Source organism: Ambystoma mexicanum, chromosome 9 (assembly GCF_040938575.1).
Source record: "Ambystoma mexicanum isolate Mex_15411 chromosome 9, UKY_AmexF1_1, whole genome shotgun sequence".
Lineage (NCBI taxonomy): Eukaryota > Metazoa > Chordata > Amphibia > Caudata > Ambystomatidae > Ambystoma > Ambystoma mexicanum.
In genome coordinates, this window is record NC_090931.1 from 149,693,098 (window position 1) to 149,719,129 (window position 26,032).

Below are 26,032 nucleotides of genomic sequence, written 5' to 3' on the forward strand. Positions count from 1 at the left end.
AGTGCACAATGTACCTTCCAGTATTGTGCGCTGGGGTCTGTTTTTGTTTTATGGCCCTAGACACGCTCAAAGGACGTTTTGGTGATTGTACGAGTGTGCGTGGGATGGCAGCAGTTACTTTTAAAATGTTTACTTCTTTTTACTGAATCATACCACGTTTACCGCGTTTGGGTAAAGACTGTGGCCAGGTCTGAAAATGGCTGAGACACAAATTCTTCTGTTCTGTCCCATGGCCATTGTGTCCCTTGCCTTCACCCAGGTTGAGTAACCTGCGGTTTCCTTATTTGAGCATGCAGCCTCCCGTGAAAACCAATCTCTTTTGCAGGATTCTGCCTGTCACGTATGTGTGCCACGGAAGTGAGCTGGGACTGTCTCATCCCAATTCACACTACTGGTGCCAGGATGTCTGGAGGGCCTGAATAACTGAGACCACCGTGGACCATGATTGGTCCACGACTGGGATGCCTGGAAGAGAGCAGATCTTCGATGGGAAGTCCTCGATTTTGGCGCAAAGCTAATCTTGTATAAGGGAGGGGGCTCTGCAGCCATTGCATGTTGATCACCTGAGTTCTCACTGAACTACAGAAGGATCCAAGTCTCCTGCATGAAGAAAGAGTCTTGTGAACCTGTTGGAGACGATTTGGAAGGTTTTGGCATCATTTGCCCGTGCTGTCCCGTCTGACCTCTGTTTTCTTCTTCGATGAAGAAGGTCTGAAAAGGCGTTTCAACCCTTTGGAGTAGCGGGAACAACTACTCTCGGCACCCCCTCCTTACCCAGCAAACGACCCTCTTCGGAAGTGTTCCTGGGGGTTACATGTCTGTAAATCGAAACCTACATATTGAAAGTAATATTTACTGAAAATTGTATACCGAAAACATATTTACTGAAGTGCTATTAACAAAATGCAAACAGTTCATATACCGAATCAGGTTCAACGAAAAACACCAATATCGAAAGTACATGAAGACTGCAGAAAAAAGGACCTTAACAAGGAAGAATGTTTCAATACATAAGAAACTGTAAACATGTACGTTCAGAGTGTATTCACTAAACAGATTTGGCTGATGAGAGTGCCAGAGAAAAATAATTTCCCAAAACAAAATTATGCTAATCAAATATACGGGTACTTTTAAAACAGTAAGTTTGCAGTAAAAGATGAAGACTTAAAACATTACAGTGCGCATTACATAATTTATCATGAAAGTTAAAAACTATTTTGCTAAGTAAAACATACTTTCTTTCATTTTAGAGTGCGACATAATGAGCGAGAGTCTAGAATATATAATTTCAAAAAAAGGGAAAAAACGACTGGTTTTAAAAGGATTCATAATGAACAAGGAGAGACAAAGCAACGACAAAATATCCCGGAAATGTGCTGAGTACTACAGCAAAAAATGGATGGGAAGAGCAGTAACATATGGGGAGAAATTAGTGCATGAAGTTACTTACAACCACTTACTGGACAGCACAAAAGTGCTAATTAAAAGGAAAGTTACAGAAGTGAAGACACGTATTGAGTGTAATGAAGACGAGCCAACTGGTACAATATTCAAATGGGTATGCGAAGATCTGCCATTTCACGTGGCAGGTCAAATGCCAAATATAAAACTTTTACAGCGACAATTGTGTAAACACAAGCAAAAAAACTAATTATCCAGCTGCACCTGAACGATATCGAGATGTGAAAATGTATTTATTTTATTTATTTTTACATCTATATAGCGCATAGACAGCCCAAGGGCATTGTGGCGCTGTTACTTGCAGCAGGCTTAGTTACATTATGCATATGTTACAACATTGGAGCGCAGAGATGTAATACATGTTATGCATAAAACATACACAGTTCAAATATCCATATAGGGGATGGACGTCATGAACGGGTAAGGTGATCAGGCAAATCAGGTGGTTTTCATGGTTTTAAGGAAGGCGGTGAGTGAAGGTTCACCTCGCAGGGCAGTGGGGAGGGCATTCCAGTGCAGGGCAGCTAGGTAGGGGAAGCTGGCACCACCTGCTCTTGCTCTTTTTACCATGGGTACGGTGAGTAGGTTAGAATAGGGAGTCCTAGTTGGTCTTGAGGAAATGGCAGGGTGGATCCTTTGCGATAGGTATGCTGGCGCGGCGAAGTGAATGCATTTGTGGGTGAGGGTCAGGGCTTTGAAGATGATCCTCTCTTTTATGGGGAGCCATTGGGAGGCTCTTCTGGCAGTAGAGATGTGCTCTCTTTTGGAAATGCCTTGTGCTGCGCGTAAGGCATTGTTTTGAAAAACTTTCAATTTCTCAAGATTTTTTGTGGAGGTCCCTAGGAAGAGAACGTTGCAGTAGTCCAACTGTGATCCAGTAATAGCTTTAGCTTTGTTAGTGCAGGTGTCGTTGGAGAGGTAGGGTCTGAATGCATTGAGGAGTTTAGCATGGTAGGCAGCCGAGGAGGCAATGGCATTCACTTGTCTGGTCATGGACAGACTTGAGTCCAGGTAGACGCCTAAGGTTTTTACTGACTCGGATACTGGAATTTTGATGGAGTCGATGATGAAGTGGCTGAACTGGTCGTCAAGTTTTTTGAGAGTGTCAGGGGAGCCTATAAGCAGGAGTTCGGTTTTATCCGAGTTGAGACAGAGGCTGTTAGCAGCCATCCAGGTTTGGATGGTGTTGTAGATGATGTTGAGGGTCTTGGAGTCAGTGTCATAGTCGCCTGTCAGGGTGAGGAGGATCTGCGTGTCGTCTGCGTAATTAGTTTAGGAGATCCCCATGGCGTCAAGGATGAGGCAGAGGGGGTGAGTGAATATATTGTAGAGGGTGGGAGAGAGGCATGAGCCTTGTGGTACCCCACATAGCATAGCATGATGGTGGGTGAAGCAGTAGCTAGATCAGAGAAAACCTGCATGGTTCTTCCTTGTAGGAATGAGGTAATCCAAGCAGTAGCATGAGCTGAGAAGTTCGCAGTGGAGGTCAGGGGGTGGCATAGGACGTCGTGATCACAAGGTCAAATGCGGCGGAAAGATCGAGGAGAAGGAGGAGGACGGGTTTGCCTAGGTCTCTTGCATCATCCATCTGGTTTTTGTGGTCGAGAAGGGCGGTCTTAGTCCCGTGTTTGGGGCGGAAACAGGATTGTCTCAGACCTAGGAGTTTATTCTCTTCGAGGAAGTGTTGAACTTGCAGGTAGGCTGCTTTGTCCAGGTGGTGATGGGCCTATAGTTGTTGGGTGAGGTGGGGTCAAGTGTGGGTTTCTTTATGAGAGGCCTGACCCATGCTTCCTTGAGGGATGAAGGTACTTTCCCTGTGGTGAAGGAGGCGTTGACAAAGGCTGTGAGAAATGGGGTGAGGGAGTCGTCACAATCCTTGGTAATGGTTTTGGGGCAGGGGTCTCCTTTGCAGTTGGAGGGTTTGATGCCTTTCATTAAGTTAATGATGTTTTTCTCATGGATGGTTTTGATGGAGAAGGTAGAAGAGGCATCTGAGGTGTGAGGGGGTGCGGGGGTGTGAGGGGGGCGGGGTGGTGGTTGGTAGGAAGGGTGAGTCTGGAGTTCATAATTTTGGCTTGAAGCAAGTCTAGTTTGTTACATATGGCTGTTTGAATGCCATCGCACCAGGCCTTATCTTTAGTGAGGTTTTGGCGTGTGGGGGTAGGGGTTTCAAGATCCCTGAATATGGTGAACATTTCCTTTGTGTTGGATTTAGCTTCAGTGATTCTGGTTCAAATGATTTGGCTTTGGCTTGGTTGATGGCTTTTTTATACTCATTGGAGCGGGTTTTGAAGTCAAATTTGTCTTTGTCGTCATGGGAGGTTTGCCAGCGGGCAAGGGCAGAGCGTTTGTCCGTCCGGAGTTTGAGGAGGTCTGAGGTGAACCAAGTGTTGGTGTGGCTCGTGGGTTTGGATTTCCGAGGTTTAAGAGGAGCAATAGAGTTGATTGCTGCCAATATAGCATTGTTGTAATTTTGCACCAGGGTTTCTGGGTCATTGGAGAAGGGAGGTCTGAAGGCAGGTCCCTGCAGGAATGGTAGGAGTCTTTCTTTGGTGAGAAGGCGGGCGTTTCTGGTGAGGGCTGGTGGCAGGGGTTGGGGAGGGTGGGTTGGGGGAATGGTGGTGGGGATGTTGAAGGTTTTGATGTGGTGGTCAGACCACAGGGTGGGGGAGTTACCTGTGATTGTGAGAGGGCAGTTGTGCTGTACAATCCAGTCAAGTGTCCTACCTAAGGAGTGGGTGGGGTCTGTGACAGTGTTTGTGAAGCCCAGAGTTTCAAGGGCTGAGTTGAATGATTTAGAGGCAAGGTCTTTGGGGTCATTTAGTCCAAGGTTGGTATCCCCGAGGAGGATAGCTTTGGTTGACTTCTTTAGATTGTCAGCCAAGAGGTGGGTGATGGTGGATTGGAAGTCCCCTATGGGGCCGGGTGGCCGATAGATAAGATGGAGCGGGATGGTGCAGTGGTGGGAGATGGTGAGTTTGAGTTGGAGGTAGTCACTGTTGTCATTTGTGGTTTTACCATTTTTTTCTGATGGTGATGGAGTCTTTGGCTATGATTGCTACTCCTCTACCTTTAGTAGGGCGGTCTTGCCTAGTGACAGCATAGCCAGGTGGGAGAGCAAGGGAGAGTGCGGGGCCTGAGGCTTCATGCAGCCATGTTTCGGTGACGAGGAGGAGGTCTAGGTTGTTGGTAGTGATGAGGTCATGGATGTCCAATGCATGGGCATTGACAGACCGGGCATTGATCAAGACACATTTGAGGTGAGGGCGGATGGGGGTGGTGGATTCTGGTAAGGGTGCAGTAGTTTCAGGGGTTACAGGCATAGTAGCAGTGACAGGTGCATCAATACATTGCATGGTTAAGGTAGAAGATTTGGCAATAGTGGGGCTCCCATTTTCAGGGGTCACAGGCATGGTAACAGTGGCAGGTGCATCAATACATTGCATGGTTAAGGTAGAAGATTTGGCAATAGTGGGGCTCCCATTTTCAGGGGTCACAGGCATGGTAACAGTGGCAGGTGCATCAATACATTGCATGGTTAAGGTAGAAGATTTGTCAATAGTGGGGCTCCAATTTTCAGGGGTCACAGGTTTAGAAGTTGCGGTTTTGTAGACCGTAGGTTCATTCTTAGGGGGTTCCAATGCCTTGGTGGTGGGCATAATGTTTGGTGCCATAGTGACAGTGCTCGTGGCTGGGCTGTATAGGGGGCAGGAGCCTTGGAAGGAGGTCAGCTGGTGAGAGGTAGCGCAAGTGGTTTTATGACGAGGGAGCGCCCCCGTAGCAGTCAAGTAGGTTGATTGGGAGGCAGCACATGGCCTAGATGGTAGGCGTGTATTGCGAGTGCTTGTGGCCTGCGGTAGAGATGTGAGTGGGGCAGTGAAGGTACGTGCGCGTAGACGTTCGCGTCTAGATTCAAACAGGTGCATCTGCATAGGAGGGGATGCTAGGATCCTCTTACCTTTCGAGCATTGGCAGCATGACGTAGTGTCAGGCAATGAAGGAATGCACAGTGGTCTGGAGGCTGCCAGTCTTTGGTGAGTGCAAAGCGAAGTGGTGGATGGCTGATTTTCTAGGAACTTCTCAGTGTGGATAGATCCGACTCGGATGGGGTGAGGTGATTTGCAAGAAGTGGGGTTAGCGGAGCAGTGGCACGCGCTATGCTGCCGGCGCGGACAGGTGAAGACAGGAAGTGTGCCTTGGGCTCCGAGGGCCTTAGGCGAGGTGGGCCGGCTTCCGCCTCACGTAACTGCCTATGAGCAGGGATCATGGAAGGTTGCTAGGCAATCAAAATAAACAAAAGTAGGCTCTGTACTGCGGTGGCCATTTTAGGGTTCTGGGGCCACGGCAACGGCTCCTCGTGGCGAATGCTGGGGTGGATGGTCGTGGTTAGTGGCCTTGATAGGGAGCCACAGAGGATTGCAGGTCCCACAGCGAGGGAACCACACCAACAACAGCTGATCAGCTGTGCGCGGCTCAAGAGAGGAGGCGGCGTCTAGCTGCCCCTGCAGCGCGCGGGCCTCTCTGGTCAGCAGCGCTGTTATGGATGGTGTTGCAGGGCTCCAGCCCTGTCGAGTATAGAGGTCTGCTGTAGGTGCAGACAGGACTGTTGTTGAAAAATGAATGTTGTTTACAGCAAAAAATGAAAGCGGTTTGCTATTGGATACAGAAAACAAAGAGCAAATATTGCTTATATTTGGAACTTCCAAAAATATAGAGTATTTAAAAACAGCAAAGCAATGGCATGTTGACACAACTTTTAAAGTATGCCCAATCCACTTTGCTCACTTTTACACAGTGCACGGAATATTGGAAGACACTTTGGTACCTTTGATCTTTACACTTATGCAATTAAAATCTGAGGAAAACTATAAGCACATTTATCGAATTATATTTCATAAAATCAGTCCAAATGCACCAGAAATAGTAGTTTTAGATTTTGAATTACAGCAAATCAAGGCACTAAAAAATCCATAAAAAATGAAGGGTTGTTTTTTCATTTTACTCAATCAGTGTGGCGCAAAATTCAACAAAAATTGGAACGCAAATTCGGTATACAGATGATTTAGAATTTCAGCACAACATTACATTACTTTTTCAATTAGCATTTGTACCTGTGAATCATGGTGAGGAATACTACGAACATTTAACACAAACTGATATTTTTAAACAAAATGAGCAATATTTTGAACCACTTTCAGATTATTTTGATTATAACTGGATTGGATAATTAACTCATAGTGGAACACGACCAAGGGCAAGATTTGACAAGAAAATATGGAATTTTATTCAGCTGTACTACAGGAACATGAAAACACAAACAATAAACTCGAAGGGTGGCACAACGGCATAAAGCAATTGTTCAAAACCTGCATTCCAAACTTAGGGAGCTTTATAAAAAATCTTAAAAAGGAACAATCTCATCAAGAAATGCAAATTGCACAAATACAGAGAAAAACATATTGCAAACCATCAAAGATTAAATGAATATTTGAAGAACAGAAAAAATTGCATACTTAAACAGTATTGCTTTTAACATAAACTGTTAGAAAACTGAAAAAAACACTTACCACTGCTAACTTGAAAAATCAGGAGAGTCAAAAATCCACATGCAAATCCGAAAGAGTCCAATCCATCCATAAGAAAAAAAAAAATCCATAAAAAAGCCATAAAGTACAGAAAAAGTCAAATAAAAACATAACAGATCAGATCCAGGACACAATCCAGGAAAATCTCTGAAAACCAATAATAATCCAAGGCGAAATCCATGAAATCCATGAAAAAAAAACCTGAAACCCACCTGAAAAAGGTAGAAAGTACAGAAAAACTCAAAAAGATAAAACATAACAGATCCAGGACACAATCCGGAAAAACCCCTGAAAAACAAAAAAAGAATGCAAGGCGAAATCCATGAAGTTAAAACAAGCAGACTCCAGAGGAAGGCTCCTTGGTCTCTGACAGATGAAATCCAAAATGGCTGTGATGGATCCAATACATGCTAATAGTAAAAATGGACGAAACAGCGACACCAAGTGGACAGGAAATATATCGCAACAAAAGAAACATTTATGAATTAAATATGTTGAAATGTTAGTATATTAATGGGTTTTAAAGATTAAATGTTAACATATTAATAGATTTTCAAGATAATATATTTCAATACATAAAACATTTGATAAATAAATATTTCAATAAAAGAAGTCAATGAAAATGTTTTCGAGATAAATTCATTCGATATAAACACTGGGCCAGGAGTGTGCGGAACACTGACCGCATCTGTGATTCCTGCATCACTACCTTTTGGTGACGGTCACTATAGATCCCTTGCTGTTCTGTTCTCCTGTGCCATGAAGCTTACTGCACCAGAATGTTCTTCTTACCTCCTTCAGAAATTGAGAAAAGGCAATTGTCCCGTCGCAGATGATCATTCTCCCCTGCAGCCGCTGAGAGCCAGAGTACCGCGAAACTGCAGGACTCGAACCTACTAGAGACCTCAACTGAACTGGCAAAGTTTGGTCCAGACTGTGCCGAGGGTCTGTGAGTACTTGCACCACTTAACGGTGGCCCCCCGGCACAACCTATCACTTTTACGGTTGAGTATCCCTTAAAAGGTATTCGAACTTGGCTGGGTTAGCCTGCGCTCCCTAGCTATTCTCGCCATTTAAACACTGCTTTGCCACCAAGGGCAGGGCCTACTCAGATAGTGGGAACCAATTCTTCATCGCCTCAAGCCCTTCCTGACTTGCTACAGCCCTCCCAAGGAGACCCGCTTTTTGCTTCAAGTGCGCAATCCTGCGTTTTTATACACAACTGTACTGTTGAGCACAAGGCTCCACTCTTCTTAGGGCTGGACCTGAAAGTTAGGGAACGACTCTGAAGAATTGCTTAATGCAATTAATGTGCTAATCCAGCAATTCAGGCTTCTCGTCACAGGTTGTGGTTGTATTTTTAACACTGAATTGCATTATGAAATGTAATGTGTGTATATATATTGTATAGTATAAGGATTTTGTGTGATAACTGTTTTCACATTAATAAAGTAACCTGTGTCTATTGGTCTGGCCCACAATAAATGTATAGATATTTTTCATATATACATTTGTCTAAGAGTAATTTGTGGTTTGTTGCTGTGTGTGCTCATTGTGGGCTTCCGATCACTATCACCCCTCCTGAAACTTAGTCTTGACCGCCTGCCAAGCTACCTAGATTGGTCTGGCTTGTTCAGAAGCATCCCCTGTTTCACTAAACCGAGGGTGGCCTCCTAAACCTCTGCCCACCATGTCAGAGTTTAGAAATCCATCTTAACAACAGGCTAAAACATGAATTGACAATTCAATTAAATAAAGGAGAGCACCTGTGATATGGAGCTTTAGCTTGGGAAAGATTTCTTATTATGGTCAGTCCAATTAATTAAATTATAAATTAAACTGCTGCTGTCACTCTTGCATTTCCATCCCCCAAACGGGAATAGAAATTCTTTTTCCCTATCTTTTCAAAGCGATCATTAGGGGCCCTATTCTGTGAAATGTGCTCCCAGCAATCACGTGGTTGCTGGGAGCCTGTCAACCACTGGTGGCTGGAGTGTGCTCCCGACACAAATTTAGACTAGGGGGCTGGACAGCGCATCTTTGCGCCGCTGTCCAGCCCCTCCTGACTTGCACTGGTCACCTTTGAGGATAAAGTGGCCGCTCCATTCTAAAACTAGCGCAAATGAAACGAGCACATTCTCTGCACTCTTTTTGGTGAATCTGGCACTGAATATTCTAAACAATGGCAGTGAGCAAAACAAGCGCTTCATGCCACACAAGCATATCTTATGCATTTTGATGCAAATATGAACCACGTGACAATACCTTGTGCAAGAGAGTTAAACATGAGCATGGCAAACAAAACGAGCTACTGTGTGAACAGGGCGACATCAAAACACAATAAATAGGCAGGGCGGGGCAAGACACCTCTTCACTTTCCAGTTCCTTACAGAGAGTGAACCATCAGGCAAGACTCTTTTACATAGAGCGTGAAAATGGCCACGGGAATGAGCAAAAAAGAGTTATATGAGAACTATTATAAAGTAGAGGCGGCACGGGATTCGTTTTTTACACAAGACTCTGGGTTTGTGGATGACTCACTGCGCGTGCCAATGGAACACCTCTTCGCAATCTTCTCTTCAGGTATGTGCCCTGCTCTGTTACACCATGACCTGTAATCCCCTGCACGGAATGTTGCGTTATGAATGTACGCTTTTTCCCCTTCCTTGCATTTGCACAGCGCTTTGCTCTTTGCACACTGTGCACAACTGCGCATAGTTGTATGTTCCTTCTAGTGTGTCCATTTTCACCGGTACACAATCCGCCGAAATAGCAACTAATTGAATCTCTGAAAGCGAAAATATCTCGTTCTAAATGCTAAATGTGTGACTTACCAGCCGACTGCATTCCATACCAGTATATCCTGATAATCGATGTTGTGTTTTTATTGCTAAAGTAATTCCATAGTTAAGGTGCGTATGAAAGTGTGGGGTGGCCAATAGGTGCCATATTGGTGCAGCAACAAAATACTCATGTGAATGGCACTAAAATGAATAACAGACCAAAAACATCAACAACATTTTTTGGGGTGTTTTTCCAAATAAATGCATTGAGGAATTGTATCCCCCATACCATGCTACATTCTTTGCACAATGCAAAGCCTACTCCCCCTTTCCCCACTGTATGCTAATAGTTTAGTGAATTTTTTAACCTTGTTCGCCACTCAGACTTCACTAATAATAAACATTTAATAATAGTAATTGTTATATTAGATATAAACTAACTTTTAAACAATACAATGTCAGCATGATTTATTTATATTTTCGTTTGTTTGTGATTTGGTGAAATGTATTTTGCAATGAGCTGTTTCAACAAAAGGATTTAATTGAAAGCAATTAGATGGCAAGATCCAGTTTCTTCGGGTTTCAAAAGGACTCGTCTGATATAGGAGTGTTGTGGGATAGCCAACCACTCCGAAATGTGGGGCCGATGACTTGAGGTAGGATGTGTTGCACTGTATATCCCTTTAGAAAGCCTGTCTAACATTCCCAGAGCTCCCGATTTTTTCTTGCTTTATTTCACTCAATAGTATTGAGGATTGAGGGCCAGCACCACCGCCAGTGTTGTAACTTGCCTACAGCTCAAAAACCTCAATCTAAATTAACATTTCAGCGACTTGAAGGGGTTCTTAACAAGTGCAGATTATATATATATATATATGTATATATATATATATATATATATATGTGTATTTGCACAGTCACATGACATCTGGACACTCCACGCCTTTCCCCAGATTTCAGCAAAAGTGAACATTTGGGTGTGAGTTTGTGGCTTTGTGGCTTTGCGTATGTTCCCTATACAATTCCACACCATTTCACCAATCTGCACCAAATTTTGCACAGTCACTTGTTGGGACCATCTGGACATTACTGGCCAAATGACATTTGAACACCCCACCACTTTTCCCAGATTTCAGCAAAAGTGAAAATGTGTGTTTGGGTTTGTGGTTTTGCGTATGTCCACTATACAATTCCACACTGTTTCAACAATTGGCACCACATTTTGCACAGTCACCTGTTAGGAGCCTACAGACATCACTGGCTACATTGCATCTGGACACCCACCCGTTCCCTAGATTTCAGCCGCTACACACATAAATAAGACAGTTGCCTGGAGGTGGCGGAACATCAAGGTGGTCGTAGAAGGACTCAAAAGATCGCATTGCAATCATCTGGATGTGAGAAACAAAACTCAATGTTCTTACTGGACTTCAAAAACCACATTTGAAAGCCGTAGGATCCACCACTCTGAGATATTTGCATTGCAATACACTGCACCACGCCAGGGAGAATTTGTTAGTTGGTGTGTTTGTATGTTCCTCATACATTTCCACAGCGTTCTACCAATCTGCACCAAATATTGCAGTTACCTGTTAGGACCCTCCAGACATCACTGGCTACATTACATGTGGAGACCCGGCCCTGTTTCTTGGATTTCAGCCCCTGCACATATGAGACGGTTGCCTGGAAGTAACGCGGTGCACCATGCCAGGCTACATTTGTTTGTATGTTCCCCATACAATTCCACACAGTTCTACCAATCTGCACCAAACTTTTCACAGTTACCTGTTAGGACCCTACAGACATCACTGGCTACATTACATGTGGACAACCCACCCTGTTCCCTGGATTTTAGCCCCTGAATACACTTGACGGTCGCCTGGTAGTGGCAGAACATCAAGGTTGTCGTAGAAGGACTGGACAAAGCTAATTGCAAGCAACTAGAGGCGAGAAACAAAACTCTAGGTCCTTACTGGACCTTGAAAACCACATTTCAAAACTCTAGGACACACCGTTTCTGAGATATTTGCACAGCAATGCACAGCACCACGACAGGGTGAGGCGGCAGGAGCGAAGAGCGCAAAGAAGGTCCCAGTATTCTGCAGCATGCCAACTCTCGACTCCCCTCCACTTCTACTCCGGGGTATGTCCGCCATCCACACTTGCCCGTTCTCAGTGCAGTTCACTTCAGAGTGCAAAGCACATCAAGTGATAAGCGACTCGAGACCTTGGGTATTTCTAACAAATAGTACCTATAAGAAAATAAAATCCGCCTCAACACCGGTATATCAGCTAGTGAACTATAATTTATCTCCCCTACCCAATTTCTAGATTGTTTTTACACTGCATCCTCATATGCAGTGCCCACGAATAAGTCCATGAAAAGTAGATGGGTACATTCTAAACCTCTTGAATTTTTAGCCAATCTGGCTGAATTCAATTGTTCGGACCTTGCATCGTGTTTTAGGAAGGGCTGTTTGGGTGAATTTAATCTCTCAGGTTAGTTAGGGCATGTGCTGCTGGAAGTTCTCATCACTAGAGTAGTTGTGGGAGAGCCAGTAAACAAAACGTGCATTTGGTTCATGGAGCATTAGAACACTGAAACAGGGTGAAGCTTTCTTTGTGAATAATAGGGGGAAGAGAATCCTACTGACAACCTTGCATGACACTCGCATACATGGCTTTTCTTATCACCGCACTAGAGTCACACAAATACGTTTTTCTTCTGGTTCTCCGGTCTATTCGAGAACTGAAACATGAGCTATTTTTGGGTTATGCCTGGTTCTCCATGATGCAGGAGAGCTGAAAACATGAACATTATTCAGATTCTTTCTGCTGTCCTGAAAAATGCAAATATGAGAAATGTGTCGGTTCTCACTGCGGCATGAGAGCTGCATGAGAGCTGTAGACACAGCGATGTTCTCTGTGCTAAACCTGCAATGGCAAAACAGTTTGCAGGTCTAATCCTGCTATTTTTGCTTTAATTTGTGCAGGATATTGATTAGATGGGCATGAAAATGAGCCTCCAAAGTAACTTGGACAGCAGTGTTTTTTCAGTTCCCTTTGCCGGCCATTAGCCCACAGTCAGTCTGCATGACAGAAAGGTTGTTCCTGAATGGAGGCACAGCCAACTGTGGGGAAGCAACACAGTCCTAAACAATGCAGCTGGTGCAATTAGCTGCAGTGTTGACTGTATCTCCTGCCATTATGTTCTAGGAGGAGGTGAGGAATGCCAGCAGAGGCGTTGCTAGGTCTGGACCACACCACTGTAGGGGGTACTATGGAGGCAGTGATTGTGGATGCCACATGGATCTTAAAAGTATTTTCATGCCACTGCCAGTCGTGGTTATGAGTGGCAGTCATACTCAATGCATAACACTTGAGTATGTCTGCAACTCATAACCACATGTGGCATCCTCATGAAGAAGAATCGTACCTTTCCTCTCCTTCACCCACAAAACACTCATAATCGTCACCCTCATCATGTCAAGAATCGACTATGCAAACAGCCTCTATCTGGGGATACCAGAATACCTCTTGAAGAAATTACAATGGATCCAAAATGCAGCAGATAGACTCCTCTACAAACTATCGAGAAGAGACCACATCACTCCAGCCCTAAAAACACTGCACTGGCTCCCAGTCAAACATAGCATCACCTTCAAAATAATGTGCATAACACACAGGGCAATCAGTGGACAAGGAGCTGAATTCCTGCAAAAGAAACTAACAATATGCAAGCCAACAAGACTCCTTAGATCAAGCAACGAAATCCGTCTGGAAGACAAACCATACCTTAAGAAAAAACCTGGGGGCTCCTCCTTCTCCCACTTAGCTGCAAAAACCTGAAACAACATCCCAAAAGAAATAAGAAACATCAAAGACCACCTATAATTCAGAAAATTACTAAAAACCTGGCTCTTCAACATCACAGACTCAAACTAAAAAAAGAAACCACCAAACGGGAAACACAATGAAAAGGATGACAAATCCAAGACGACAATGACAACATCTAGAACCGAATAAAGAAATTCTTACTACTACAAGAGAGACAACACTAAGTCTAATAGGACACAAGCAACACACGAGTACAGAATCCAGCATCCCTAGCCAACTCCCAGTGAACAACCTTCACCTGCTCGAAAAATGCTACTATAGATCATACCGTATAAAGCTGAATGAACGTTAGCATTTACCACACTAACTAAGCTGTAGATACTGGCAGAGGCATGGTCCGAAGAGAGTTATGAATGCAGGTAGACGCCGCCCCTGGACATAACTGCAAGCGTTAGCATTGCCACATTCCAAAGGGGGTAGGAGCAGTAACATGAATGAGCAACCGAATAAGATAATGAATGCCGAACAGCCCCAACACACGTAGGGAGTAAACCCGGGCCTACCTATGCTGCCCTCATACTATACTAGATTGGGAATGCTTTCTGGGCTAGACTGCAAGGAACGCACACCGCCTGCCTGCCCCGCATACAAACACTGGCCACGTAGGCGGCCGGTACCCTACTTGGACAAGGTTATGCCTATGAATGAATGCCATATGGGAAAGGGACCATGAGTGTCGTACAGCTCTGGCCTGGACGTATACACAGAGATGCCCACACACCCCACCTAATTAGAAATATGGAAATTTAGCGCTGCACCTCAAGTAAGCAATGCCAAATTAACCAACCCACTAACAACTTCACCCTCTGCATACACCTCTCAAATTCTAACCAAACACAACTACAAACCTTCAACACAACAATCTGCACAAACTTCACTACACTGCAACAACAAAATAAAGCATACATAGACCTGCACAACAGCACACATCTTCCGACAGTTATAACACCCCAAGCCCAGCCAATGGAATTCCGGGCTGAGGCCGCCAACAGCACATCACTGCTCTCTTGCGCTTATCCAGCTCCTCCCACTAATTGCCCCTCACCCCTCCCTTTTTTTCAGAGCCGCCAGAGCGCCAGGGGACCACTCTGGTGGTGATAGTGCACGGTACAAATATCCTTAACATTAACATCCACAGCCCCTCTGCACATTTGTTTTGCAGAACTTGCATGCATCTGCAAACTCCTCAGCCTGCGCCTTCCGTTCGGACAGGGAGGAAGTGCTGCCAGACCTAGAAGGTGCGGATTGTTCATATTTATGGGCAGGCCCAATGTCCTTTGAGCCTTCCATTGTCCTGCCACTACACCTGGTAAGCCCAGCAGGGCTCTTCTCTTATATTACATTTTCCCCCCTGAGTGCTCCGAGACCGTGTGCATTTCTGTTTTCAACCTGGAAGCAACCCGGTGCTTCCCAGATTGTGTGCATTGTGTTGTGCTGCACTAACTGCACAAAATCGACCGGCCAGCCCCATCCTGGCCTCTTCGGCCTCCATCCACCATGGCTGTTGTTCTTTTCCATCATGGCCGACGGCATCGAAGTCCACCAGGTACTGGAGTGCCTGTTTTACATCCCTCGCTTCGGCTGCCGTGATTGGCTCCCTCCATATTCTTAGAGCCAAAGGGAGAGCTGACAGGCGTGGAGCTGACCCTCCCTCTAAGGCCCTCTTCAAAGGCCGCTGGCTGGCCCTGTGCAGGCATGGCTGGTCCGTGGGCCCCCCTTTCTTCTCCCTCCACTGTGGTACTTCATGTTTTCACCTGGACTTGGGGGCTGTCTGTGACCTCCCTGCATGACACACCGGAATGGATGGCATTCGGCAGATTCACTCGTGAGTTGGCAACTCACCTACTTCGATTAACATTGACACTATATATGAGCCACTCTTCATTTTCATGTGTTAGTGTGCCGGTGCATAAATTCGATTTGAGGTGCGTTTTAAAACTCAGCCACTTTTCGCTTTCATGTGTTAGTGTGCCTGTGCATACATTCGATTCTAGGTACGTTTTACTGCTCGGCCACTTCTCGTTCTCATGTGTTAGTGTGCCTGTGCATATAATCAAATTTAGGTGCGATTTACAACTGATTGATGTTTTCATCTGTTAGTATGCCTGTGAATAAAATCGACTCTAGGTGCTTTTTTTATGTGCCTTTTGCCTTCCCTCTCCACCCTTCCTAACCCCGCCTAACCTACCAAGTGTCTTTTGCACTTACCTTCTCTGTTCATCTTACTCTACACAACCCCCTCCCCTCTTTCATGTATAGCTCTTGCATTATTTTAAGGACCGTCAGGCACATGCATTAATTTTTGGCGCATGTTGTAACAGTTTGTAATCTTCCTGTCCAATGTTGTACCGTTGAACGCATTGCACTTGCACATTCGGAATGTACCAATGACTATTAAGAATGTCAATCCTTGTAACCCTCCCTGCGTTGGAGCGCTTTGAAATGCTTGATATGTGTATAGGCACTATATAAATGACCAATAAATAAATAAATAAATAAATAAATCTCCTTTATCTCCTCGTCTGGCTGCCACTCATCCTAATTCTCCCTCACCCCCCACTATGTCCTTGTCTTCCTTAGCCTGCGCTGATCCACCTTGTGCACCGCCATCTTGCCCCAATTACCCCCTCGCTCTTATTCATGTGTTCTATGGCAACTCTACACCTTGGCCATCCTCCAAGACCCTCACATTGTAATCCTCAGTGGAGTGTTAGCCTAAATCTCAGTGGAGGTGTGGGGGGGGGCATATTCTCTAAACATCCACAATCTCCTCCTCATCCATTACATCATGCTCCCACTTGGATCCAATAGGACCTTTTTTGTAACCATGGTAAAATGTGATGGGGAAAGGCTAAACGTTTGACCCCGGGCTGAATTGGCATTCGACGTCCGTCTATCAAGGCACTAGTGGGGTTGGGGGGGTGTAGCTTAATGGAGTACGAGTTTCAGAATTCATTTTGCAGTCCTTACAGCAAGTGTTTCACTTTGCACTGTCTATGAGTAAAGGCATCAGATGTAATTAGGGGCATTTTGATCGGATAAACATTCTGAAATCGCAGCAGTAGGAGGTGGAATGGAAACATTCTGATTGACGGGTCCTTTTAACTAAACACACTTTCAAATCATTGTTTTCATGTCTGGATTGGTCGACGTTACTTTCGCTCATAATAGGTGATGCTTTGGCCTCAGCCAACCTATGGAGCAATGACTTGGAGATATTCTCAAACCTTCCGCAGAGATGTGGATCTCTCAAATATCCTTCTTGTCGTTATGGTTTATGCAGGGAGTATGGCTTATGCAGGGAGTATGGCTTATGCAGGGAGTATGGCTTATGCAGGGAGGATGGTTTATGCAAAGTGGATGGTTTATGCAGGGAGGATGGTTTATGCAGGGAGGATGGCTTATGCAGGGAGGATGGCTTATGCAGGGAGGATGGCTTATGCAGGGAGGATAGTTTAGGCAGGGAGGATGGCTTATGCAGGGGGGGTGGCTTATGAAGGGAGGATGGTGTATGAAGGGAGGATGGTTTATGAAGGGTGGAAGGCTTATGCAGGGACGATGGTTTATGAAGGGAGGATGGCTTATGCAGGGAGGCTGGCTTATGCAGGGAGGATGGTTTATGCCCGGAAGAAAGTTTATGCAGTGTGGATGGTTTATGCAGGGTCGATGGCTTGTGCGAGGTGGATGGTTTATGCAGGGTGGGTGGTTTATACAGGGAGGATGGCTTATGCAGGGAGGATGGCTTATGCAGGGAGGATGGCTTATGCAGGGAGGATGGCATATGCAGGGAGGATGGCGTATGCAGGGAGGATGGGCTATGCAGGGAGGATGGGCTATGCAGGGAGGATGGTTTATGCAGGGAGGATGGCTTATGCAGGGTGGATGGCTTATGCAGGGAGGATGGCTTATGCAGGGACGATGGCTTATGCAGGGACGATGGCTTATGCAGAGACGATGGCTTATGCATGATGGATGGTTTATGCATGGTGGATGGCTTATGCAGGGAGGATGGCTTATGCTGTGTGGATGGTTTATGCAGGGACGATGGCTTATTCGAGGTGGATGGTTTATGCAGGGAGGATGGCTTATGCAGGGAGGATGGCTTATGCAGGGAGGATGGCTTATGCAGGGAGGATGGGCTATGCAGGGAGGATGGTTTATGCAGGGAGGATGGCTTATGCAGGGAGGATGGCTTATGCAGAGTGGATGGCTTGTGCAGGGAGGATGGTTTATGCAGGGAGGATGGTTTATGCAGGGAGGATGGTTTATGCAGGGAGGATGGTTTATGCAGGGAGGATGCCTTATGCTGGGAGGATGGTTTATGCAGGGAAGATGGTGTATGCTGGGAGGGTGCCTTATGCAGGGAGGATGGTGTATGCAGGGAGGATGGTTTATGCAGGGAGGATGGTTTATGCAGGGAGGATGGTTTATGCAGGGTGGATGGTTTATGCAGGGACGATGGCTTATGCTGGCTGGATGGTTTATGCAGAGTGGATGGTTTATGAAGGGAGGATGGTTTATGCAGGGAAGATGGCGTATGCTGGGAGGATGGCTTATGCAGGAAGGTTGGTTTATGCAGGGAGGATGTCTTACGTAGGGAGGATGGTCTATGCAGGGCGGATGGTTTAAAACGGGGAGGATCAGGGAAGATAAGGTTCAAAAGATAACTTCGATGAGGACTGACTTCATGAAAATAGAAGAGTTGGGGGGGAATGGATGAGGTGTTTGAGGCCAGAGAGCTGATTTAAAATGGGGAAACATTTGACTGCATAACTGCAAAGGTTATAGCGATGTGGCACTAAAGTTATTCTCATTAGGACAGTAACATTTCTACAGACATCTGTGCGTTACCCGCAGGTGTAGTGTTCCGGTGTGGCTAGGTACAACATTCATCTTTTGAAATTGATAATTGAAGAACCGTTAAAGCGGGAAATGGCACCTGTGCTGAGTGCTTGTGCGTTCCATTCTTTTAAAAGTATTCAGCGGGTGCATTTGATGTGTGTAATATGACACATGGGAAAGTCCATGGCGTAGCCGTACCTCTCAAAGGCCAATATGGCTGGGACATAGTCAGTCACATGTACATGCCAAGAATGCATGACGTGTTTTCTCCGGATTTCAATTATCTTTAGACCTAATTACCGCGGTGAGAGCTTGAATTTGCTATATATCTCTCATAAACCTAACTAGCTGGTGCAGTCATTTATTAGTAAAACATACATATTGCAACAATGCACACATCTTCGAAGTGTTCCACTGAGTAAGGTTCTGTACATTTCACACATAGTTTTCAGAAGTGTTCATTTACTATTTGTTTAAGGATTACCATTTTGACATGCTGATAATTTAGTTTAGGTCAAAGTGGCTTAACAGCAGAACGCAATTAACTTGCCACACGGCTCCCTCTGAATGTCTCAAAGTGTTCTGACCCTTCAATAGAACGTCAACCGAAGTGTTCCGCATGCTGCTAAGGTCATCGACTTAGAAGCGATTGCTTCAAAGTTCCGGACATTGATCAAACTGGAAGTCGCATGAAATTGTAGGATGTTCAAAATCTTGCCAAATAATTTCAAGTAGGCATTCCGATAGTTCTATATTTCATATTAGTCAAGTGTATTGGGAGTTGTTCTTTCTTTCATACTCGTTGCTTAATGTCCTTACATAACCTTACCATAATCGGTTATGTAATAACCAGTGAATTAGCCCACACAACAGAATTGTGATCAGTAGCTGTTGTCACATCTACACAGAGTTGTGAATATCAGCTTTTGTCACATCTAGACAGAACTGGGAATATCAGTGAAAGTAAGCGTCCCCCAGAATGGCGATAAACCCCCACAATGAGAGGCAATAATGGACACACCCCAGGAGGGAATGAAACCACGACCAAGTGTGGGTGAAGTTAAAAGGGTTTTATATAAAATGAGATAGGGCATGCAAAGAACTCTGCAAACTCCGAGAGCGCTCTCTCTCACAATAGCAAAAACAGTCAGTTCTATTACAAATACACGTCATGCATAATCTATTCTATAGGGGCCACGTAGTCTTGGGGATTGGACGGTGTTGTCTAGCTATAGGTTTGATGCTCCATGATTGGCGGAGGTCCAGGTGGTGTCATCATGACGTGCTTAGGTCAGCTGGGCCCATCGGGGTGGAGCTCCTGGGTGTTGGCTGTTACTGGAGATTCGCCATGGTGGGTCTAGAAACTTGCCCTTGTGGCCTTTCATACCCATTCATCACACTCATCTACACCAGGCTGTTATATAACACTGGTAATACATTAATCTGGTACTTGTGTGGGATACAGGAAAACAATATATCATACAAGGCTGGTTCTATACATCATCATAAAGTTGTCAGTAGCAAGGGGTCCTATCGCATGTGTCCAGGTGTCTTTACCAGGGGGCACGGGTCAGGCTACCTTCATCATTTTATTCTGTTTGATGCAGAGAATGATGGCTCTGGGGGATGTTTGCACAAGAACGGATAACTGCCTTTGTGGTCTGTTGAATTTGGGGTGAACTGGGATACCATTAGGTCAGAGGGGGGCCTTAGCTCAAAGGCGGTGGGATTTAGGACCAGGTAGCTTATAATTCGCCTGGCCATGGCGGCCTCTGACATGGGGGAGGCAAATACTTGAAGCGGGGCTAGCAGGAATGTGGGGAGGTGAGACTGTGCTGTCCGAACACCAGCGAGTCCCGGCGGACCTGGGAGAGGAGGGGTAGATGGCCTTGTAACTCAGAGAAGTTTCTCTATTCACTGGGCTGTGCAATATAAACAATTGTTAAAGCTAGGGGCAGTAGGGAAGTTACACATTTTTGTTGTTTACATATGCTTTGATTACTGGGTTTATAACAATGGAGGTTCCCATTAGCACACACAGTACATAACGTTAGTCGGTCTAATAGTTGCAGTTCATACGAAAGGCGAAGGAATAACAAACGTGAGGTAGTATCAGATTGGAGTCATATACTTAGGGACAAGTTATAATACAAGTCTGACTCAATGCCCTATGTGGCTTACACATTTCGTTACATGATAAAGAAGCATTTTATATACTTTGCTTTTCGATTACCTTGTTTTGCAATAGCAGCAAACATTGGTTGATACAAAGTGGATACTTGGGTTGTCATATACTGTGCTTTGGACCATAAAGGTATCTTGAGGGTGCGCGAAATCACTATGTTTTAATATAAGTAATTTGTATTATACGTTTAACATTATGTACCACACATTCTTTAGTAATCAGGAATAAGACTGAGAAATTTGAGGGTTTAGTAAGTTTGGTTAACGCTTCATCTAGGGGAACTGGTCAAGGGGTCATGGACACCATATTTTACCCCTGCAAGGGTTAGGCGCGGGGTCGGGGTGTGTTTGATAGGGATGGTTTTTGTTCTTTCTGGACTCCAGCTCCAAGTCCGGTCACGTCTAGGGCAATGATGTACTGCGGAAGGTAAATGATACAGTGTTTGTTCTGTTACTTGTTCGTGTCTAGTTGCTCATGAGAATGGGCCTTCAGCGGATCTGCAATGGGGTGGAGGCTGGGGGAAGCGCAATCCTTTCTCTGCGTGGTCAAGTGGGGGCCAAGCTGCAGCTTTTGTACTCAGGTTGTTCTGCTTGTGGACTTAAGATGGAGTCTCGCTTATTACAAAATGGTGTCTATGTTATGCCACATCACAGGCCGTGCAGTCTCACGTGTCAATCTTCAGCCACCCTGCCTTCCAGGCCCAGGTGCATGGGGAGCTGCCGATGAGTCATGAGCCTCACGTGGGTGGTCAATGTGGGGGACGGGGGTCCTAAAGACCTGTCCTCCCATACATTCCCCCCCTTTCGTTACTCAAGTAACAAATACTGTAACTCACCCAACCTCTGGCGCTCTTTTTCATTAGCAACTGCTTCATCCCACGCTGGTGTTCCCTTTATTGGCATCCATGCTGTACACACCCCCTGGAGACTTTCCCCCCTCCTAGCATATTCGTCTGGTGTACAAGTCATGTATATACATCCTCTATCCCCCTCCAGATCTACCCATACTTCTGTATACCATTCTCGCTCTAGGGGCTCTTTTATTGTTCTATGATATAACCTGTCCATTATGTCTTCATCATAGTATAACGGCACCATTCTGTATTTGGGTTCAGGATCCTCACCTGTTTGTACTTGTGCTTCCTGCATGATCTGTGCTGCTCCTCTAGCATTACCCATTGTCACCATCATCATTCCACCATTGGGGACTGCATTTGCGCAGCACCGAAGACCCAGCTGCCACACACACAAAATCAGGCGTAAAAATACAATGATGGGTATCAGCATCTTGATAGTTAATCCCAGCCAGGATGGTACCCAGGAAAAAAATGTTGTCGAACCAAGAGCTCGGGTCCACGCCACCTTCTTTCTTCATCCATTCCCCCAGATTGTGCACCACTGCGATAACGTGTCAAAGTGTTCCATTATCTGCGTCTTCAGAAGGCACGAATGTGCAGCACGCGCTCCCGATTTTTTGGCAAACACTTCCATCCATCGCTGTTAACAAGTCTAGGACATACCTGTTCTGCATTGTAATTAGCCTTAGGGCCCTTAGCTCCACCTTGATCACGTTGAACCCTTCTTCAGTGTCGTTGGCCAGTTGGATCACTCCCAGCGTGTGATCTGCAGCCATTTTGCATTGGCTTGCACCTGGATACTCGGGATGAGGGAGGCAAAGAATGTTTCAGCGGAGTTAAACAGCTGGTACTTGTCGGGGATCTGCACCAAAAATTATGAGGAGGCTTTGGATATGTAGTTGGATGACTGCCGTTTCCTTGATATCGCACCTTGGGCGTTGCCCGAGGACAAGGCATACAGTGGTGGTTCTTCTGTTGGTTGTGGATTTTCTGGGCGACGAGCGGCTGGCAATCCTTTTCCTTTGTTCATGTGACTCTCCGGGATCACCATCAGGGCAGAGTGCAGCATCGCCAGACAACATGTGCCCCACCAAGATAGTGGGAGGTGCAAGTATGATTGTTTGCCGCAAACCCAGTAAGTGTCCATAAGTGCTGCTGTCCCTTTCTTCATGTCTGGAATAATAAGCGTTCGATTACAGTTCTTATTCAGGCCCATGTTGTTTTCCCCTCACCATGGAAGCACAGTTCGTATGATAATTCTTTTTGCAGTTTGAATGGGTTTTCTATGGCTGTTACCCATGTTAGCTTTGCGATGTGTTCCTTCCACAGTGGTGTGCAGGTCTTTTCGATCCATTGTAGTTTCTCTTCTGGCAAGCCTCATAGTGCCTCAGCTTTACATGTTATTACTTCATCCTTCCACTTATTGTCCAAAAACAATGTTCCTTCAATCACGAAAAAAGGTTCTTTTAAACATATTACTCCTTTGGTTCTCGAGTAGCAGGTTTTCTCGTTTTGCAGCATTTCAAAAGATACTGTGTGTGCCTGGAAGGTGTTCTTAATTCTACATAGGGTGAGATGAAGGAGACAATGGGCATCGGCAAGAGTCAGTTCTTGGGCAGTAATACCTTAGGTGTTCCTGAAGCATGGGTAATCAAGGAGCATACATAACATCTCTCATTAGTTGTTTGTTTTGCAGTGGAGCTCATATCTGCATACACTACAACTTAGAGAGACTGGAGGTACTTATTTACCGACCACTTATAAACAACCCTACATTAGACTTTCGAGCAAAAAATATTATGTTTAAAGGGTCACTTGCTTCCCCACTATCCCTTCTTGGTTGTGCCTCTTATATATACTTTCTGAGCATTATATTATCATATATCACACCAGTTTGTATCAAAAATAGTCATTTATTATTCTTTCTTTGAACACATTATGTAAAAAACACTTTTTAACAATTTTTCTTTTTTTCTTTTTTATATGCAATTGTCAGATAGCTCCATACAATTCATTGACAAAACAAATATAACAATAATTTTCAATTTCGCTATGCGCATCAAATAGTCTGTAGTAATACACTCTTTCACAATTTTCTTCAAGATAAAAATTTCATCAAGATCTGTAGTTTGCTTTCCTCTCTCATAGAGAAGTGCATCCCAGTCCATAAAATATTTCACTCTATGTTCATATCACCCATGCTTACTCTCAAACTGCATGCAAACCATACCCGACATGTTTCATTCTTTACACACTTTCATACCATAAACAAGGAAATTCTTCAGGGGTTAAAACTTCATTATACCACAATTCAATAAGATGTGCAAATCTGTTTGTCTTCTTTTCATTCTAAGGATCCACTATTGATGAGGTTCCATTAGTATTTTACTGAGGTCCAACCTTCAAACGGATAACTAAAGGAAGCAAGAGAAGGGATATTCAAATTTTAGTATTCGAATCACCTCCGGGTATACATTTCTATTATATAATACCAGCTGTCTTTACTAGCAGCATTTCGGAGTAAATTATTTCATTAGCTCCTACTTCACATCCATTATCAAACTACGTCTCTCCATTTCGATAGCTGCAGGGTATCAGTCACATTTTGCTTGGCAAGAACACTTCTAATATTTGACTCTACTCAGTCTCAGTTTGGTCACTCCCAATAATAGAATTATTCGAGACTGTTCATTATCTAGGATTCATTCACCTAAGATTACCTTTGTTTGTTTTATTGTCTTTCTATCTTCTAGGTTTATCGCTTATTGTCGATACATCTGGTAGTGCTGCTGTGTCTATCTTGATAGCTGACTGCCGGGTACCGTCTAGAGCGCACCTCCGTGCTCTTCCACTATTAGAAGGAAACCAATGACAAATTATTTTGCAGATTTCTTATTGTTTGCCTATCTGTCTTATTTTATTTTTTGTAATTTTCTATTCTATTCTCTTCTTACACCATGTCTACTTAGGTTTGCTCATACTGACCCAATTGTGTAGAAGGTCTCTGTTTGCTTCACAAAGAAGTAATCTAATAGCAGTTTCTAATCTCGAGTCGTCTGGTACTCTGCCGGTACTGTGTCATCCGATACTTCTATTTCGGTCCTCTGTTCAGTTTCTATTTACCTACAGTTGGGGGGACACAGAGAGCACTGGATTTTACTATATTGCACATGTGCATCTCATATCAGTCTCTATCCAAACTAGCTTGCTGTTTAAATATGGATGGACTATTCTTACCTTTGTCTTTTCTTTTCGGCCTCCAGTCCTTCCAGGTGCCTCGATTTCGCTTTCCCAATCTGTCTCGGGCTGTATCTCATTGAATGCCACGGCGCGTCTCGCACCACCTCCCGCCGTTTGTGATTACCTGCATTTCTGTGTTTTCACCGTCTTTTAAATTCTTGCACTAATCATGTGATTAGTACATCACATGATCTGTGTACGCTGCGTGCGCGACTTGCCCTCTTTAAAATGTACATGTCATTCTGCAGTAGCCTTTCGGCCCCTAGTCTTCCGACTCCGGGGCTCCGCAAGGCATGCCGACACGTCACGGACCCGACACCGCGCTCAAACCGCTAACCCGCGGCGCTTTTAAAGTCCGCCGACCTCACATGGGCTTCCGCGCTGCACCGATCTCTGTGCTTCATGGCTCTGCCCGCTGCGGTCCACAACATCCCACGTTCACATCCAGGAGGCGAAAGTATGTAATAGTAGCTGCCATTAGGTCTGTGTACGGCTCTATATTTGTTGGGCACGGTTATCCTACAATGGGGCATCCAGTATATTCTTTCCCTCATTGTGGGCTTGCTATTCGTTATGCGCTATTTTATTTCGAACAATTCAAATTCTCCCAGAGTGCCTGTTCTCAGCATCTCTTCAGATTGGACAAAAAACGAGAAACTGTGGAGGCAAATTGTTACCCATGTAGTACTGTGTTCAAGATCTGTAACTTAACTTTAGTTATGTTATTTTGTATCTTCATCACTTCTTCTACTGTCTCCATCTTCTCTATTTGGGACACCGGGCCAGATGGCTATCGTAGCCCTATCTTTAAGAGGTTAATGAGCAGTCACTCTGTTTTCTCATTTAAGCCTACCTCTATGCTTAGTGGGGAAGCAAGTGACCCTTTAAACATAATGTTTTTTGCTCATATCCGCATACCATTTATTTGACTGATGCGGATGTCTAGTGTCTTCTATTGTGTCTATCCCCAGGCCGGAATACTCGTCATATTTTTTCCTCCCCACCTCCCTTCTCCTTCTGCTGCTTCTAAGGTAGCTTTTCGCATCTCTTGCTGCTTGCGGTATCATACTCTCTTTACCCACCCCCCCTTTTCCCACTCATCATATAAGGCCAGAAATCTTTCAGCCATCTCTGCATTCTCTTTCTTTATATTTGTGAGGGGTCCAACCTTTGTGGATGGGTT

At 44.8% G+C, this 26,032-nt stretch overlaps 1 protein-coding gene across 2 annotated transcripts in view; it reads left to right on the forward strand.

Annotated features, from left to right (window-relative positions):
- The first annotated feature begins 9,433 nt into the window (after positions 1-9,433).
- LOC138487775 (nicotinamide N-methyltransferase-like) overlaps positions 9,434-26,032 on the forward strand; it is a 77,640-nt gene continuing 61,041 nt past the window's right edge. For both annotated transcript variants that reach the window (XM_069614323.1, XM_069614324.1), the window contains exon 1: positions 9,434-9,629. In XM_069614323.1, the coding sequence (XP_069470424.1) occupies positions 9,482-9,629 (148 nt within the window). In that variant the 5' untranslated portion in view covers positions 9,434-9,481. The remainder of the gene's footprint in view (positions 9,630-26,032) is intronic.